The 20,041-nt window shown below is 45.7% G+C and overlaps 1 protein-coding gene across 6 annotated transcripts in view; it reads left to right on the top strand.

Annotated features, from left to right (window-relative positions):
- RALGAPA2 (Ral GTPase activating protein catalytic subunit alpha 2) overlaps positions 1-20,041 on the top strand; it is a 382,487-nt gene that overhangs the window by 82,078 nt on the left and 280,368 nt on the right. For 5 of the 6 annotated variants that reach the window (XM_053574245.1, XM_053574242.1, XM_053574243.1 and 2 more), the window contains exons 6-9: positions 1,010-1,187; positions 1,974-2,089; positions 14,123-14,261; positions 15,961-16,160. In XM_053574245.1, coding sequence (XP_053430220.1) covers positions 1,010-1,187; positions 1,974-2,089; positions 14,123-14,261; positions 15,961-16,160 — 633 coding nt within the window. The remainder of the gene's footprint in view (positions 1-1,009; positions 1,188-1,973; positions 2,090-14,122; positions 14,262-15,960; positions 16,161-20,041) is intronic. The other variant, XM_053574247.1, reaches the window with a different exon arrangement.

Genomic DNA, 20,041 nt, shown 5'->3' on the forward strand with positions numbered 1-20,041 from the left:
GATGTATTTTTACTTCTGTTGGGAGTCAGCAGAGCCAGGTATATAGTTCTTGGTGGTTGGGGTGGGGCTCGCCTCCTTTTGGTTTCCGACCAGAGCCTGGTGTTTTGGCAGCTCTTGCTCTGGGCTGTGAGCACCTTTAGGTTAATGGATGGGGGACCAGGCAACCCTCCAGCTGCCTGCATTTGGGGTTTTCTGTGTCTTCCAGCTGTGTCTATTTTTTATCTCTTTTATTTAGCTTCTCTTATTAATATCATTTTTCAGCCATTTAGGAATACAAAAATGGAGGACGTGTATTCTTGAGTTTTAGGAATAGGATAAATTTGGAATTGTAGAGGAGGAAAAAGGGCACATCTGTCCATGTTGACGTTTTCGACCAGTGATGCTGACCACCCCCAGCATGGCAGAGGAGTTGGCGAGGAGAGAGTAGGGCTGCGAGACGGGGAAGCTGCTGGAGACCTGCTCTGTCTCACTGAGATCCAGACCGTCCAGGTCCTGTTTAGTTACAGGGATTCTGATTTTCAAGAACGTCCCGAACATGCATGCAGTAGGCGGGAGACTTGTTTTGTCATAATTCTCATGGATAATCTCATGTTGTTAACAAGGGTGCTGTGGCCTTACAGCCGGAAACACTGCTGACAGGGACGCCTGCTCAGTGCCTCCCGGGAGCAGCACTGCTTTACATGCTTTACATGTCAGCTCACTGAACCCTTGTAACAGTCCTCTGTGGTAAATGCTCGTACAGCCCCTGTTTCACGGATGGGGAGACTCAGGCATGGAGAATAAGCGGTTCTCCATGGGTCACAACTACAAGGTGGCAGAGCCTGCACTGAAGCCAGGCCGTCTGGCTCCAGAACCCAGGCTTGGAACCCTTGTACTATGTGAGGAACTTGGTGAAGTACTTTAAAGATACCTTAACTTATAGTTTTTTTTTCTCAGGACTGATGCTATGTTGTAACTGCATTTCTGTAAATACAGGTTTCATTTTCATTGCTTTTCACTTTGTCTTCAGATAAGATGTGAAGGCATCAGGCTATTTCTTTTATGGCTTCAAGCACTTCAGACACACTGTGCAGAAGAGCAGGTGCTGATTTTTGCCTGCCTGGTGCCTGGTTTCCCAGCAGTTATGTCCTCCAGGGGGCCCTGCACGCTGGAGACGCTCATCAACCCCAGCCCCAGTGTAGCTGATGGTAAGTGGTGTTGGCAGGTCTTATTGTTGAAATTACTCCTGAACTCACCTTGAGGAGTTCCTTGCCTTTTCATTTTCTTGTCTAGAAATCCTGATGTTGTAGATGGGTTATGAAGAATTATTTCCTCTTTATATTCACAGTAGATTCATGTAAACATTAGAATCAAAAGATTTGGAGCCTGTTTTATATGAAATGATGACAAGAGAAATTTACGGAAGTGATGGAAACAGGAATAAAAAGGAGATGTTGACAGCGTTGGGAAGTGGAGACACATGGTGTGTCTGGAGTGCGTTCTGGCCGTCAGTGAGATTTAAATCTGCTGTGACACCGCTGTCAATTGTTCTTGTCACTGTTGTCATCCATAGGTGGACATGCATCTGCTCACCAGGGTCTTACCCTGCCAGCTGTGTGTTTTCGTGCAGCGTTTATGGAAGGATAGTAATGGCCTCATGGGATGTGGCCATTGGTGTCCTGTGAGTTTTCAAGGACCTTGCCTGTGAGGGTCATTGATTTATTACTGTATATTGTTTTATTGCCCAGTGACTGGCATTTGATCTTGGGCTGACCAGAGCAGAATTTGAGAGGGAAAGAGTGGTCCACCGGGAGAGGTGGCTTCCCAGGTATCTGCACTGTATTTTCAGGCCCGTTATGCTCAATGGCTTGGAGTTCAGGGCGAGTGGTGCCAGGGGATGGATAGATGCATTTTAATAGACATCATTTTTAAAAATCTTAAACCCTACTTGAAATTCAACTTTGCTGAAGGAGCTTCTCATTTCCATCCTGCAGCCAAAGTATATCCAGAAGAAATCACGCCACTCTTGCCGGCCATTTCCGGGGAGAAGATTGCTGAGGACCAAACCTGCTTTTTTCTGCAAATACTTTTGAAGTATATGGTTATTCAGGTCAGGAAAAAATCGTAAATATTTCAGTGATGGGCTGCTTCTTCGTAGGAAAGAGAAAAATACTGCCTGTTTCCTCTCTGTCATATTTTTTCCTTTCTGCATTTTCTTTGAGGTGTTATGTGACATTTTACTAAGCACAGAGTATGAGCCGTTGTAAGTCACATCAGCAAGTTCAGGCATACCTGCCATCTCCTGCAGCGCTGCAGCTGTTCTCCCCTCTGAGCCTTTCCTGCCCGGATCTCTGTGCTTGCAGGACAGGGTGAAGGAGGAGGGCTAGAGGCTGAACAGGGCAGGAGAGCTGGAGGAAAGCAAACTGATGGCCCCATCGTACTACGCACACAGGCCTATTTTTTGTCTTGTGTTTGCCAACAATGCATAGACCCAAAATCATTAGTTTATGATTTTAATAGGTGATTTGTGCCCTTGTTCTGTATTTCTGAACATGAATATGGTTAGAATAGAATCTGGTTCTTTTTTGTTTTGTTTTTTTTTCCCCAATGTCTCAAAAAATAAACAACTAATATTTATAAATAAAAATAGAAGGTAATTTCAAAAAACAGATCATGCCAAATCTTATAGACAATAGAAAAAGAAGAAATGCTTCAAATTCATTCTACTTCATCTGGATATACCTAATATGAAAATTGGAAAACATATATTATTATAAAGGGAAATTACAAACATATTTCACTTACAAATGAGGATGCAATATCCTAAACAACATATTAACAAGTTGAATTAAAAATTATTGTTCAAATAATGTACTTTGGTCAAAATTAAATCCAATTTATGTGAGAATCATTATTTTCTTTTCTTTTTTTTATCTTTTCCTTTCCCCCACCCCCTCCCTCCTTCTCTCTCTGTTTGCTCTCCCCTTCCCCACCCCCCTGCCCTGTATCATTAATTGTCCTCATATCAAAGTTGAATACATAGGATTCTTGTTTCTCCATTCCTGGGATGCTTCACTAAAAATAATGTGTTCCATTTCCATCCAGGTTAATACAAATGCTGCAAAATCTCCATTTTTTTAATGGCTGAATAGTATTCCATGGTATACATATGCCACAGCTTGCCAATCCATTCCTGGGTTGAGGGGCATTAGGCTGCTTCCACATTTTAGCGATTGTAAACTGAGCTGTGATAAACAGTGTAGTACAAGTGTCTTTATAATAAAAGGTTTTTTTTCCTTCTGGATAGATGCCCAGTAATGGGATTGCAGGATCGAACAGGAGGTCTAGGTTGAATTCTTTGAGGTTTCTTCATACTGGCTTCCAAAAAGGTTGCACTAGTTTGCAGTCCCACCAGCAGTGTAAAAGTGTTCCCTTCTCTCCACATCCACGCCAGCATCTGCAGTTTTGAGATTTTGTGATGTGGGCCATTCTCGCTGTGGTTAGATGGTATCTCAGGATGGTTTTAATTTGCATTTCTCTAATAATTACAGATGATGGGCATTTTTCATACGTTTGTTAGCCATTCGTCTATCATCTTTAGGAAAGGTTCTGTTCATCTCTCTTCCCCATTGATGTATGGGATTGTTGGCTTTTTTCATGTTGATTAATTTAAGTTCTCTATAGATCGTAGTTATTAAGTTTTTGTCTGATTCAAAATACGCAAATATCCGTTACCATTGGGTAGGCTGTCTGTTTGCTTTGGTTGTTGTCTCCTTAGCTGTACAGCAGCTTTTCAGTTTCATTAAATCCCATTTGTTTATTTTTGTTGTTGTTGCAATTGCCATGACAGTCTTCTTCATAAAGTCTTCCCCAGACCAATATCTTCCAGTGTTTTTCCTATGCTTTCTTTGAAGATTTTTTATCATTTCATGCCTTAAATTTAAATCCTTTATCCATCTTGAATCAATGTTTGTGAGTGGAGACAGGTGCGGGTCCAATTTCAGTCTTCTACATGTGGATGTCCTGTTCTCCCAGCACCATTTATTGAATAGGGAGTCTTTCCTCCAGTGGACATTCTTGTTTGGTTTATCAAAGATTAGGTGGTTGTAAGTTGTTGGTTTCATTTCCTGGCTTTCTATTCTATTCCAAATGTCTATATCTCTATTTTTTTGTCAGTACCATGCTGTCTTGACCACTGTGGCCTTGTAGTACAGCCTAAAATCTGGTATGGTGATGGCCCTGGCTTTGTTTTTATTACTAAGAACTGCCTTAGCTATATGGTTTTCTTTCTGGTTCCATACAAAACGCAGAATCATTTTGCATTTTGAAGGAAAGTATTTTGGATCAATATTTGGAATCATACCCTCTCCCTAGACTTAACCCAGATGAAATAGATCTGCTGAACAGACCAGTTTCAAGCACTGAGATCAAAGAAACAATAAAAAATCTCCCAACAAAAAAAATGGCCTGGTCCAGATGGCTTCACACCAGAATTCTATCAAACCTTCAAAGAATAGCTTATTCCTATATTGCAGAAATTATTCCAAAAAATTGAGGGGGAAGGAATCTTTCCTAACACATTCTATGAAGCAAACATCACCCTGATACCAAAACCAGGAAAAGACCCAACTAAAAAGGAGAATTTCAGACCAATTTCACTAAAGACTATAGATGCAAAAATTCTCAACAAAATCCTAGTTAATAGATTACAGCTTATCATGAAAAAAGTCATATATCATGATCAAGTAGGTTTCAACCTAGGGATGTGAGGCTGGTTTAATATACGTAAATCCATAAATTTGTTGTTCAGCATATCAACAGAAGCAAAAACAAAGCCCATATGATCCTCTCAATAGATGCAGAAAAAGCATTTGATAAAATCCAGCATCCTTTCTAATTAGAACACTGAAGAGTCTAGGCATAGGTGGCGTATTTCTTAAACTGATCAAAGCTATCTATGAGAAACCCACAGCTAATGGGGAGGTAATGAATGGAGTTAAACTGAAAGCTTTTCCACTTAGAACTGGAACCAGACAAGGTTGTCCTCTGTTGCCTCTACTATTCAGCATAGCAGTTCTATCCAGTACAGTTAGACAAGACAGGGAAATAAAGGGCATCCAAATGAGACCAGAGGAGGTCAAACTCTCCCTCTTTGATGATGATATGATCTTTAGAGAACCCCAAAGATTTAACCACAAGTCTCTTGCAAGTCATCAAAAAAAAATACAGTAATGTCTCAGGATATAAAATCAGGGTCCACAAGTCAGTAGCCTTTGTATACGCCAATAACAGTAAAGCTGAGAGGCTAATTAAGGACACAACTCCCTTCACCTTAGCCCCAAAGAAAATGAAATACCTAGGAATATACCTAACAAAAGAGGTGAAGGACCTCTATGAAGAAAATTATGAATCCTTAAAAGGAAATAGCAGAGGACATTAACAAATGGAAGAACATACCATGCTCATGGCTGGAAAGAATCAACATTGTTAAAATGTCTGTACTTCCCAGAGCAATCTACTGATTTAACGCCATCCCTGTTAAAATACCAACATCCTATTTTCAAGACGTGGAAAGAATCTGGTTCTTTTTTCTCTGTGAACATTTCTTTTGTCCCTGAGTTCCTCCTGGGTATTGTCCAGTCTCTTTTCCTTCGTAACCAAGTTGTTGAAGTAATAATCTCTGCCAAGTTGCTTCCTCACTTAATGCTCCTTTGACACCCACTGTTCCTGCCTGTGCACTGTCACCGCTGAAGGGGCAGCGCCCGACTGCAGAGGGGTTCTTGCGGCCAGTGCAGAGGGAGGGTGCTCGTCAGTTTGTGCTCTCCTCCCTCTTTGAGGTTTCTGACAGCGGCACCCCTCCTTCGTCAGGGTTCCTCGTCTCATGATGTTTTCTTCTGGCTTTTCTCCTCCCTTTATTTCTCTCTTTCTAGTTTTCCTTAGGGAACTGTGCTTTTTCTCTGCTGTCCTGCAAGATTGAGTACATGCCTGTCCTTTCTGACTGCTCTGTCTTGGTGGGAAATTTTGCCTCCTTTCTCTTCTGTTTCCTTTAGCCACCTCAGAAACACAAGGACGTGAAAATCCTGAAAGCCCAACTAGGGCTTTCTGTTGGGTGCTACTCCTTGTACTTTAACTGTCCATTCTGTAGGTATCTAACAGGCCACCTGCTCAGATGTGGTTGGAATTCTGCTTGTCTTGGGAAATCAGCCGAGAGTTGTGAAATTTGATGTGTTGGGGGCTATGGGATTCTCATCTAGGTGTGTCACTAATGAGTTCTGTGATCTCCAGTCCCCTCTATAGATTCTTCAGGGACTACTGTTAGAGGAAGATGATGTTGATACAGGGTAGAGGTGTGTATGCACGCCGTGAAGGCCCTGACTGTGCACAGTTGTGTGTGTACCTCCCCTGCTTCCCTTCTGTGTGTTTGGATGAGACACCGTGAAGGCCCTGACTGTGCACGGTGGTGTGTGTACCTCCCCTGCCTCCCTTCTGTGTGTTTGGATGAGGCACCGTGAAGGCCCTGACTGTGCACAGTTGTGCGTGTACCTCCCCTGCTTCCCTTCTGTGTGTTGGGATGAGACACCGTGAAGGCCCTGACTGTGCACAGTTGTGTGTGTACCTCCCCTGCTTCCCTTCTGTGTGTTGGGATGAGACACCGTGAAGGCCCTGACTGTGCACAGTTGTGTGTGTACCTCCCCTGCTTCCCTTCTGTGTGTTTGGAGGAGACACCGTGAAGGCCCTGCCTGTGCACAGTTGTGCGTGTACCTCCCCTGCTTCCCTTCTGTGTGTTTGGATGAGACACCGTGAAGGCCCTGACTGTGCACAGTTGTGTGTGTACCTCCCCTGCTTCCCTTCTGTGTGTTTGGATGAGACACCATGAAGGCCGTGACTGTGCACAGTTGTGTGTGTACCTCCCCTGCTTCCCTTCTGTGTGTTGGGATGAGACACCGTGAAGGCCCTGACTGTGCACAGTTGTGTGTGTACCTCCCCTGCTTCCCTTCTGTGTGTTGGGATGAGACACCGTGAAGGCCCTGACTGTGCACAGTTGTGTGTGTACCTCCCCTGCCTCCCTTCTGTGTGTTTGGATGAGACACCATGAAGGCCCTGACTGTGCACAGTTGTGTGTGTACCTCCCCTGCTTCCCTTCTGTGTGTTGGGATGAGACACCGTGAAGGCCCTGACTGTGCACAGTTGTGTGTGTACCTCCCCTGCCTCCCTTCTGTGTGTTTGGATGAGACACCGTGAAGGCCCTGACTGTGCACAGTTGTGTGTGTACCTCCCCTGCTTCCCTTCTGTGTGTTGGGATGAGACACCGTGAAGGCCCAGACTGTGCACAGTTGTGTGTGTACCTCCCCTGCCTCCCTTCTGTGTGTTTGGATGAGACACCATGAAGGCCCTGACTGTGCACAGTTGTGTGTGTACCTCCCCTGCTTCCCTTCTGTGTGTTGGGATGAGACACCGTGAAGGCCCTGACTGTGCACAGTTGTGTGTGTACCTCCCCTGCCTCCCTTCTGTGTGTTGGGATGAGACACCGTGAAGGCCCTGACTGTGCACAGTTCTGTGTGTACCTCCCCTGCTTCCCTTCTGTGTGTTGGGATGAGACACCGTGAAGGCCCTGACTGTGCACAGTTGTGTGTGTACCTCCCCTGCCTCCCTTCTGTGTGTTTGGATGAGACACCATGAAGGCCCTGACTGTGCACAGTTGTGTGTGTACCTCCCCTGCCTTCCTTCTGTGTGTTTGGATGAGACACCATGAAGGCCCTGACTGTGCACAGTTGTGTGTGTACCTCCCCTGCTTCCCTTCTGTGTGTTGGGATGAGACACCGTGAAGGCCCTGACTGTGCACAGTTGTGTGTGTACCTCCCCTGCTTCCCTTCTGTGTGTTTGGATGAGACACCGTGAAGGCCCTGACTGTGCACAGTTGTGCGTGTACCTCCCCTGCTTCCCTTCTGTGTGTTGGGATGAGACACCGTGAAGGCCCTGACTGTGCACAGTTGTGTGTGTACCTCCCCTGCTTCCCTTCTGTGTGTTTGGATGAGACACCGTGAAGGCCCTGACTGTGCACAGTTGTGTGTGTACCTCCCCAGCCTCCTTTCTGTGTGTTGGGATGAGACACCGTGAAGGCCCTGACTGTGCACAGTTGTGTGTGTACCTCCCCTGCCTCCCTTCTGTGTGTTGGGATGAGACACCGTGAAGGCCCTGACTGTGCACAGTTGTGTGTGTACCTCCCCTGCTTCCCTTCTGTGTGTTTGGATGAGACACCGTGAAGGCCCTGACTGTGCACAGTTGTGTGTGTACCTCCTCGGCTTCCCTTCTGTGTGTTGGGATGAGACACCGTGAAGGCCCTGACTGTGCACAGTTGTGTGTGTACCTCCCCTGCTTCCCTTCTGTGTGTTGGGATGAGACACCGTAAAGGCCCTGACTGTGCACAGTTGTGTGTGTACCTCCCCTGCTTCCCTTCTGTGTGTTTGGATGAGACACCGTGAAGGCCCTGACTGTGCACAGTTGTGCGTGTACCTCCCCTGCTTCCCTTCTGTGTGTTGGGATGAGACACCGTGAAGGCCCTGACTGTGCACAGTTGTGTGTGTACCTCCCCTGCTTCCCTTCTGTGTGTTGGGATGAGACACCGTGAAGGCCCTGACTGTGCACAGTTGTGTGTGTACCTCCCCTGCCTCCCTTCTGTGTGTTGGGATGAGACACCGTGAAGGCCCTGACTGTGCACAGTTGTGTGTGTACCTCCCCTGCCTCCCTTCTGTGTGTTGGGATGAGACACCGTGAAGGCCCTGACTGTGCACAGTTGTGTGTGTACCTCCCCTGCTTCCCTTCTGTGTGTTTGGATGACACCGTGAAGGCCCTGACTGTGCACAGTTGTGTGTGTACCTCCCCTGCTTCCCTTCTGTGTGTTTGGATGAGACACCGTGAAGGCCCTGACTGTGCACAGTTGTGTGTGTACCTCCCCGGCTTCCCTTCTGTGTGTTTGGATGAGACACCGTGAAGGCCCTGACTGTGCACAGTTGTGTGTGTACCTCCCCTGCTTCCCTTCTGTGTGTTGGGATGAGACACCGTGAAGGCCCTGACTGTGCACAGTTGTGTGTGTACCTCCCCTGCTTCCCTTCTGTGTGTTGGGATGAGACACCGTGAAGGCCCTGACTGTGCACAGTTGTGTGTGTACCTCCCCTGCCTCCCTTCTGTGTGTTTGGATGAGACACCGTGAAGGCCCTGACTGTGCACAGTTGTGTGTGTACCTCCCCTGCTTCCCTTCTGTGTGTTGGGATGAGACACCGTGAAGGCCCTGACTGTGCACAGTTGTGTGTGTACCTCCCCTGCCTCCCTTCTGTGTGTTGGGATGAGACACCATGAAGGCCCTGACTGTGCACAGTTGTGTGTGTACCTCCCCTGCCTCCCTTCTGTGTGTTGGGATGAGACACCGTGAAGGCCCTGACTGTGCACAGTTGTGTGTGTACCTCCCCTGCTTCCCTTCTGTGTGTTGGGATGAGACACCGTGAAGGCCCTGACTGTGCACAGTTGTGTGTGTACCTCCCCTGCTTCCCTTCTGTGTGTTGGGATGAGACACCGTGAAGGCCCTGACTGTGCACAGTTGTGTGTGTACCTCCCCTGCTTCCCTTCTGTGTGTTTGGAGGAGGCACCGTGAAGGCCCTGACTGTGCACAGTTGTGTGTGTATCTTCCCTGCTTCCCTTCTGTGTGTTTGGAGGAGACACCGTGAAGGCCCTGACTGTGCACAGTTGTGTGTGTACCTCCCCTGCTTCCCTACTGTCTGTTGGGATGAGACACTGCAAGGCCCTGACTGTGCACGGTGGTGTGTGTACCTCCCCTGCTTCCATTCTGTGTGTTGGGATGAGACACCGTGAAGGCCCTGACTGTGCACAGTTGTGTGTGTACCTCCCCTGCTTCCCTTCTGTGTGTTGGGATGAGACACCGTGAAGGCCCTGACTGTGCACAGTTGTGTGTGTACCTCCCCTGCTTCCCTTCTGTGTGTTGGGATGAGGCACCGTGAAGGCCCTGACGGTGCACAGTTGTGTGTGTACCTCCCCTGCTTCCCTTCTGTGTGTTGGGATGAGACACCGTGAAGGCCCTGACTGTGCACAGTTGTGTGTGTACCTCCCTTGCTTCCCTTCTGTGTGTTTGGATGAGACACCGTGAAGGCCCTGACTGTGCACAGTTGTGTGTGTACCTCCTCGGCTTCCCTTCTGTGTGTTTGGATGAGACACCGTGAAGGCCCTGACTGTGCACAGTTGTGTGTGTACCTCCCCTGCTTCCCTTCTGTGTGTTTGGATGAGACACCGTGAAGGCCCTGACTGTGCACAGTTCTGTGTGTACCTCCCCTGCTTCCCTTCTGTGTGTTTGGATGAGACACCGTGAAGGCCCTGACTGTGCACAGTTGTGTGTGTACCTCCCCTGCTTCCCTTCTGTGTGTTTGGATGAGACACCGTGAAGGCCCTGACTGTGCACAGTTGTGTGTGTACCTCCCCTGCTTCCCTTCTGTGTGTTGGGATGAGACACCGTGAAGGCCCTGACTGTGCACAGTTGTGTGTGTACCTCCCCTGCTTCCCTTCTGTGTGTTTGGATGAGACACCGTGAAGGCCCTGACTGTGCACAGTTGTGTGTGTACCTCCCCTGCCTCCCTTCTGTGTGTTGGGATGAGACACCGTGAAGGCCCTGACTGTGCACAGTTGTGTGTGTACCTCCCCTGCTTCCCTTCTGTGTGTTTGGATGAGACACCGTGAAGGCCCTGACTGTGCACAGTTGTGTGTGTACCTCCTCGGCTTCCCTTCTGTGTGTTGGGATGAGACACCGTGAAGCCCTGACTGTGCACAGTTGTGTGTGTACCTCCCCTGCTTCCCTTCTGTGTGTTGGGATGAGACACCGTGAAGGCCCTGACTGTGCACAGTTGTGTGTGTACCTCCCCTGCTTCCCTTCTGTGTGTTGGGATGAGACACCGTGAAGGCCCTGACTGTGCACAGTTGTGTGTGTACCTCCCCTGCTTCCCTTCTGTGTGTTGGGATGAGACACCGTGAAGGCCCTGACTGTGCACAGTTGTGTGTGTACCTCCCCTGCCTCCCTTCTGTGTGTTGGGATGAGACACCGTGAAGGCCCTGACTGTGCACAGTTGTGCGTGTACCTCCTCGGCTTCCCTTCTGTGTGTTGGGATGAGACACCGTGAAGGCCCCGACTGTGCACAGTTGTGTGTGTACCTCCCCTGCCTCTCTTCTGTGTGTTGGGATGAGACACCGTGAAGGCCCTGACTGTGCACAGTTGTGTGTGTACCTCCCCTGCTTCTCTTCTGTGTGTTTGGATGAGACACCGTGAAGGCCCTGACTGTGCACAGTTGTGTGTGTACCTCCCCTGCTTCCCTTCTGTGTGTTTGGATGAGATACCGTGAAGGCCCTGACTGTGCACAGTTGTGTGTGTACCTCCCCTGCTTCCCTTCTGTGTGTTTGGATGAGACACCGTGAAGGCCCTGACTGTGCACAGTTGTGTGTGTACCTCCCCTGCTTCCCTTCTGTGTGTTGGGATGAGACACCGTGAAGGCCCTGACTGTGCACAGTTGTGTGTGTACCTCCCCTGCTTCCCTTCTGTGTGTTTGGAGGAGGCACCGTGAAGGCCCTGACTGTGCACAGTTGTGTGTGTACCTCCCCTGCTTCCCTTCTGTGTGTTTGGAGGAGACACCGTGAAGGCCCTGACTGTGCACAGTTGTGTGTGTACCTCCCCTGCTTCCCTACTGTCTGTTGGGATGAGACACTGCAAGGCCCTGACTGTGCACGGTGGTGTTTGTACCTCCCCTGCTTCCCTTCTGTGTGTTGGGATGAGACACCGTGAAGGCCCTGACTGTGCACAGTTGTGTGTGTACCTCCCCTGCTTCCCTTCTGTGTGTTGGGATGAGACATTGTGAAGGCCCTGACTGTGCACAGTTGTGTGTGTACCTCCCCTGCTTCCCTTCTGTGTGTTTGGATGAGACACCGTGAAGGCCCTGACTGTGCACAGTTGTGTGTGTACCTTCCCGGCTTCCCTTCTGTGTGTTGGGATGAGACACCGTGAAGGCCCTGACTGTGCACAGTTGTGTGTGTACCTCCCCTGCCTCCCTTCTGTGTGTTGGGATGAGACACCGTGAAGGCCCTGACTGTGCACAGTTGTGTGTGTACCTCCCCTGCTTCTCTTCTGTGTGTTTGGATGAGACACCGTGAAGGCCCTGACTGTGCACAGTTGTGTGTGTACCTCCCCTGCTTCCCTTCTGTGTGTTTGGATGAGACACCGTGAAGGCCCTGACTGTGCACAGTTGTGTGTGTACCTCCCCTGCTTCCCTTCTGTGTGTTTGGATGAGACACCGTGAAGGCCCTGACTGTGCACAGTTGTGTGTGTACCTCCCCTGCTTCCCTTCTGTGTGTTTGGATGAGACACCGTGAAGGCCCTGACTGTGCACAGTTGTGTGTGTACCTCCCCTGCTTCCCTTCTGTGTGTTTGGAGGAGGCACCGTGAAGGCCCTGACTGTGCACAGTTGTGTGTGTACCTCCCCTGCTTCCCTTCTGTGTGTTTGGAGGAGACACCGTGAAGGCCCTGACTGTGCACAGTTGTGTGTGTACCTCCCCTGCTTCCCTACTGTCTGTTGGGATGAGACACTGCAAGGCCCTGACTGTGCACAGTTGTGCGTGTACCTCCCCTGCTTCCCTTCTGTGTGTTTGGATGAGACACCGTGAAGGCCCTGACTGTGCACAGTTGTGTGTGTACCTCCTCGGCTTCCCTTCTGTGTGTTGGGATGAGACACCGTGAAGGCCCTGACTGTGCACAGTTGTGTGTGTACCTCCCCTGCTTCCCTTCTGTGTGTTTGGATGAGACACCGTGAAGGCCCTGACTGTGCACAGTTGTGTGTGTACCTCCTCGGCTTCCCTTCTGTGTGTTGGGATGAGACACCGTGAAGGCCCTGACTGTGCACAGTTGTGTGTGTACCTCCCCTGCTTCCCTTCTGTGTGTTTGGATGAGACACCGTGAAGGCCCTGACTGTGCACAGTTGTGTGTGTACCTCCCCTGCTTCCCTTCTGTGTGTTTGGATGAGACACTGTGAAGGCCCTGACTGTGCACAGTTGTGTGTGTACCTCCCCTGCTTCCCTACTGTCTGTTGCGATGAGACACTGCAAGGCCCTAACTGTGCACGGTGGTGTGTGTACCTCCCCTGCTTCCCTTCTGTGTTTTGGGATGAGCCCTCGGAGCAGAACTTCTCGCTGGTCATGGAGGCTGAGCCCTTTACCCTCAGGGCAGCCAAACACCTCATCCTTTTAATTGAGGTGCTGAGTAAACATCATTTTCTTAGGGGGCGTGTCATGAAGGAAGTTGGGAAGCTCTGCTGCAGAGTGCTCAGTGGGCTAATAAGTTGTGAGAACCTGGTAGGTCTTCCTTCAAGTCTCTCTGTGTAATGTGTTTCCCTAGGAGATCAGGGCGTGGGTAACCAGGTTGTCCTCGCTCCTGTGTGGTTTTCCTAGCTATTGAGCGAGATGGAGCCTGCCTCTTTAGGAGTGTTCCCCTATGCACACGCTGTGAGGGTTTTGAGGGGGAGAATATTATTTCAATATCATGAAAGCTTTAAACACAGTCTTAGCTGGACTAGCTGGCCTGGTTATCTTAGCATGTAAATCATTTTTAATAAGGTAACTACATAGTCCAAGAGTTCTTCCACCTTTTGATACTTATTTTGCATGTAGGTAGCTCTGGATAGAATCCTTGAAAGGGATTATTTTACTCCTGTTTACTATAAATGCTCGTTTTTGAATTTAGATTAAAAAAAGGGACTTGATTGTTTCTGATTAAAGATATAAGGAATGATAGATTATTACAGAGGACGTGTGGAAAAAAATTTGTCCATGATACAGTAGAGCAAGTTTGAAAAGATTTATCATTGGGTGATTTTAAAAGCATACTCAGTAAACATACTATTTTTAAGTTAGTATTTTGTTTTTAAGTGTTCATTCTCGTCATCTTTTGAGCTTTGTTAAGATATTACATGATTGTCAATGTTAGTTGTCATCTTTTTAAATTTAGGATAGAAATTTTAATAACATAACATCATTTCAGTTTAGTATATATTAATTTGAAATGTAAATATACATTATGTTCTTTTCCACATATAATCCAAAGGCTGCAAGCTTGGAGTGGAAGAATAAGGAGAATCAAGATACTGGTTTTAAATTTCTTTTTACATTATTTCGAAAGTATTATCTTCCTCATTTATTTCCATCATTTACTAAGTTAACAAACATCTACAAACCTGTGCTTGGTAAGTACTGTGTGAGCCATGTCTAGAGGACATCCTCAGGAAAGCTATGCAGTTTCTTTCAAAGTAGCATTTGATTATTTTAAAGAAAAATAATTATTTTATTCTTGTACTGAATGGTGGCTTTATTGAAAGAGGTTTAAAGTTTCCTAATACGAGATTTTATTTGTTTGTACTAACCAAATTATATCACAACTCACAGCAATAAAAGGGAATCATGGCTCATAGCTATACTCAGAAATAATTTGAAATGTATTGTGATGTTTTTGGTGAAATTCTGTTGAACATTTTTAATGTAAAAAGCCTGCATTTCCCAAAGTCTTCACTTGGGGGTGGTGGGTATTGTGACCTGAGGCCTTGCTGGGTGATGAGGCAGTCCGGCCCAGGACACATGGCTGCCCACAGCATGCGCTTTCTTTTATGCTGGACATTGCATCCAGCAGACACCCTAATGGTTGCTTATGGAAGGCAGATTGGACAGGCTATGGACAGTAAGCCTCAGAGGGCTGGGAAACGTAAAGGAATTTCTAATGTAGCTCTGAAGGTTCACTTCTATCAGAAATGAGGACTTAGAGGACAGAAGCTTTCCTTACAGTGGTGGGGGGATAGACCTTCCTCTCTCTGTTACTTAAAACAGATGAAATTAGTTCAAATAAATAATCAAGAACAGTGCTGGAGGGGAAAGGTCACAGGGGACATTATCTGGGGATCATAACCAACTAATTCATTTGTGTGTGAATGCCCCCCCGCCCCCAGACAGACAGACAGACAGACACACACACACTTGGGCAGGAGAGAGTGGCTGGAGCTTGGTGCATTTTGAAAGATGTGGAAGGGCTAATGTTTAGAGCACTGGGATGTATGTTTGTTAGCTATATACTGGTGTCTTTCTAAAATTTGTTTATGATTTTATATGTAGTCTATATTCATTGTAAAAAACATTGTGTATTTTTAACATTCCTAGATTACAAGTTATTTATTGAGATTTTTTCTGTCTCATGCAGGTATTCCAGATATATAAAAATAGAGATAGGGAGTGGGATTTATGGCAAGTAGCATCTTAAATCCAATATAATACAATTTTCATATTGATTATGGAATTTAAAGAATGAAAATGGGCTCTTTTTAATTCTTTGGAAAAATGGCATTTGATAACTCAAACATGACTTTCTGAATTCTTTTCAACATAAAGTAGATGGTATTGATTCTGCTTTCCTTGGATTTATCTAAAGGGAAAAGAAGAATGTGAAATTAAAGTTCAGTGAATTTAGTCAGTACAGTATTGACTACTAAAATGATTTTTAAAAATCTGAAATGATTTTTAAAATGTTCAAATATGTTTTTACATGGTTCTAGCTACAAAATAAGATTAAATTAGTTATACTAGATGTGAAAAGATTTTTGCTATTATATTCTCATGTAATTTCTCAAAATTGTTAAGAAGAGTCAGCTTGCTTTCTGTAGCTGTACACCATAGTCATGTGTAAGCAGAACAGGCACCACCCGTTCTTGGTCAGGTTGGGAGGCAGAATCAGAAATGGTGTAACAGAAGATACTGTTTTTAGTAATTTATGGTTCTTCATTCTTAGTTGCTCTTCAAACACCAAAAACATGTTTGTTTATTTGGAAACAGAAACATTTATAGGGGTCACTTAATGTTGGGTTCACTAACCTAATCATCACGTGTTCTCTTTTCTACTAGACATCCCCCACTTGAGACCAAAGCCAGTGTATGTTACTACAATTCGAGACAATGAAAATATTTACAGCACAAAAATTCCTTACATGGCAGCTCGTGTGGTTTTTATTAAGTGGATTGTGACGTTCTTTTCGGAGAAAAAGTATCTAACTACATCACAAAGCACTAAAAATGGAGTTGATGTGTTGCCTAAGATCATCCAGGTATGCCCTTCATCATCTTTCTTTTAATACTTACATAACAAAGCATATTAACATATAGCTAAAGTAACTGGTTAGTAGAGTTACTGGTCCTTACAGGTTGTTGGTTATAGGGAATCAATTTTATTGGCCCACTCTGTGATGCCGAGGATTCAGAGAAAGCTGTGAGTTAGAACTGCCTGCTGTGTGCTATTGTGGTTGCCTCTATGAGGCAATCTCGGGGTGGGCAGGGGCCTTCCGAGATGACTGTTGTGCACACTCCTGGTTCTCCCGCACGCTCACTCCTCCGAGATGGCTGTTGTGCACACTCCTGGTTCTCCTGCCCGCTCACTCTTCCACGACTAACCTGAGTATGAACACAGAAGCTTGTCTTGCCTTCGCCTGTCCTCATTACCTAGAAGGCTCTTAGGAAATGTGCAGGTGGCCCATGGGAAAGGGCCCACGATGAGGCTGCCAAGTCCCTCTGGCATCTCAGGGGAGGGAAGTATATCAGTAGCTCAGGGTTTCTGGCTGGTTGTTGAGCTGTGATGGGGTCTCTGGAAGAGAAGGCCATCTCTCTCTAGCACCTTGGAAATGACCTCTTCTTGTGTAGGACGGGTCTGCAATCCCCTGCTTGGTCTTGTTAGCCCCAATTGGGGACTTGCCCAGCAGCTGAGTTGCTCAGGGACTTTGTACTTGGTGATGCACTTCTGCTTGTAGAGATCCGAGAGCAGTTACTTGACTGAGGGGTCCTGGTTCTGTGTGCTTTTTTGTTTCTTGTCCCCAAGAACAGTGACAGACTAAGTGTGGTCTACTTACTGCAGATTTGCTTAATGCCCTGAAAGTCCCAGGAGCATGACGTAGGCCTGAGCTGGGAGAACACAAATATCCGGGGAGGCAGATCAGTAGCTCATGTGCTTCAGGGTCCCCAGGAGCCTAGATGGAGGAACACAGAGTCCAGAGGACAAACTTATTTTTAAGAAGTCTGAGGGAGCTACAATTGCACTAAGAACAACAGAATTCTTGCTTGAAAGTCTAAAAAAACCTTAAAGGGGAAATGACAATAGATACCACAGAAATACAAAATATCATCCCTGATTACTACAAAATTCTCTATGCCCAGAGGAAATGGACCAGTAACCTGGGAATCACACCATCTCCCTAGGCTTAACTGGGAAGAAATAATCAGGCACCAGAAATTGTAATAAAAATTAAAAAGCTCCCAACAAAGTAAAGCTCTGGATCAGATGGCTTCACACCAGAATTCTGTCAAGCCTTCAAAGAAGAGCTTGTACCCACGGTGCAGAAACTATTCCAAAACTTTGAGAAAGAAGGAATCCTCCCCAATATATTACTGCAGAAACTATTCCAAAACATTGAGAAAGAGGGAATCCTCCCCAATATGTTCTACGAAGCAAACATCACCCTGATACCAAAACCAGGAAAGGATGCAACAAAAAACGGCAGACCAGTTTCACTAATGAATATTGATGCAAAAATACTCAATAAAATCCTAGCAAATAGAGTATAGCTACACACCATAGCCAAGCAGGGTTTATACCAGGGATGCAAGGTTGGTTTAACATAAACCATAAACATAATCCATAAATGTAGTTCACCACATAAATAGAAGCAAAAACAAAGACCATATGATCTTCTTGATAGATGCAGAAAAAGCATTTGACAAAATTCAGCATCCGTTTCTGATAAGAACACTTAAGAAAATGGGCATAGAGGGACAGACATTTCTTAAACTGACAGACGCCATCCACAACAGACTCACAGCCAACATCATACTGAACGGAGTAAAACTGAAAACCTTTCCACTTAGAACTGGAACAGAAAAGGATTTCTTCTCTTGCCCCTTTTATTCAACATAGTGCTGAAGTTCTACTGGCCAATGCAATCAGGCAGAGGAAGGCTATTAAGGGCATCTAGATTGGGGCAGAGGAGGTCAAACTCATTCTTTGCTGATGATATGATCTTATACTTAGAGAACCCCAGGGACTCAACCACAAGACTTCTGGAAAAGATCAAGAACTACATTAGCATCATGGGGTATAAAATCAATGTCTGCAAATCAGTAGCCTTCACATATGCCAATAACAACCAAGCTGAGAAGCAAATCAAGGACATGATACCCTTTCACAGTAGCTTCAGAGAAAATGAAATACCTGGGAATATATCTAACAAAGGAGGTGAAAGATCTCTACAGTGAGAACTATGAAACCCTGAGAAAAGAAGTAGCAGAGGACATTAACAAATGGAAGAACACACCACGCTCTTGGCTGAGAAGAAACAACATTGTTAAAATGTCTGTACTACCCAAAGCAATCTACAGATTCAATGCAATTCCTATCACAATACTAACATCTTACTTTAAAGAACTGGGAAAAATAGTTCTTTGTTTTGTATGGAACCTCAGAAAAACCTTTTAGCTAAGGGAATTCTTAGTAATAAAAACAAAGCCAGAGGCATCACTCTACCAGAATTCAGGTTATATTACAAGTCCACAGAGATCAAAACAGCATGGTATTAGCACAAAAATAGAAACATAGACATATGGAACAGAATAGAAAACTAAGAGATGAAACCAGCCTCATATCACTGATCTTTGATAAACCAAATGAAAGCATACACTAGGGGCCGGGCGCAGTGGCTCGCGCCTGCAGTCCTAAAACGCTGGGAGGCCAAGGTGGGTGGACTGCTCAAGTTCATGAGTTCAAGACCAGCCTGAGCAAAAAGTGAGACCCCCATCTCTACTAACAATAGGAAAACTGAGGGAAGAGGATCTCTGGAGCCCAGGAGTTGGAGGTTGCTATGAGCTATGACGCCATGGCACTCTACCCAGGGTGACAGCTTAATACTCTTTGTCTCAAAAAAAAAAAAAAAAAAAAAAGTTTACACTAGGAAAAAGAATTGCTATTCAACAAATGGTGCTGTGAGAACTGGTTTGCCACATGTTAGAGACTGAAACTAGACCCACACCTTTTACCACTTGCAAAAATAGATTCAAGATGGATAAAAGATTTAAATGTAAGACACAGAATGATAAAAACCCTAGAAGAAAGTGTGGGAAAAACTCTTGATGATTCTGGCTTGGAGAAAGGCTTTATGAAGAAGATTCCATTGGCAATTAACAATAATAATAAATAAATGGAACTTAATTAAGCTTAAAAGTTTCTGCACAGCTGAGGACACAACAATTAAAGTAGACAGACAACCTTGAGAATTGGAAGAGATATTTGTGTGTTATGAGTCAAAGGGTAGATAGCTAGATTCTACAGAGAACTCAGTCAGCAAAAAAAGAGCAAACAATGGTACCTATCACTGGGCAAGGGATAGGAACAGAATCTTCTCTGAAGAAGACAGACGAATGGCCAACAAACACAGGAAAAAATGCTTATTGTCCATAATATCTCAAGGTGAATCAAAACCACCTTGAGATACTACGTAACCCCAGTGAAAATAGCCCACATCATAAAGTCCCAGAACTTTAGATGCTGGTGAGGGTGTGGAAAAAAGGAAACATTTTTACACCTGTTGGTGAGACTACAAACTAATACAGCCTATTTGGAAAGAAGTATGGAGAGTCCTCAAAGAACTAAAAGTAAGCCTTCCATTTGATCCCACAATCCTGTTACTAGGCATCTACCCAGAAGAAAAAAAAATTATTTTACCATAAGGACATTTGCACTAGAATGTTTCTCCTAGTTCAATTCATAATCTCCCAGATGTGGAATCAACCCAAGTACCCATCAACACAGGAATGAATTAACAAACTGTGGCGTATGTGTGCCATGGAATTCTATTCAGCCATGGAAAATGGAGACTTTACATCTTTTGTATTAACTTGGATGGAGTTAGAGAACTTTCTCCTTAATAAAGTGTCACAAGAATGGAAA

This window comes from Nycticebus coucang, chromosome 21 (assembly GCF_027406575.1).
Source record: "Nycticebus coucang isolate mNycCou1 chromosome 21, mNycCou1.pri, whole genome shotgun sequence".
NCBI classification, from domain to species: domain Eukaryota; kingdom Metazoa; phylum Chordata; class Mammalia; order Primates; family Lorisidae; genus Nycticebus; species Nycticebus coucang.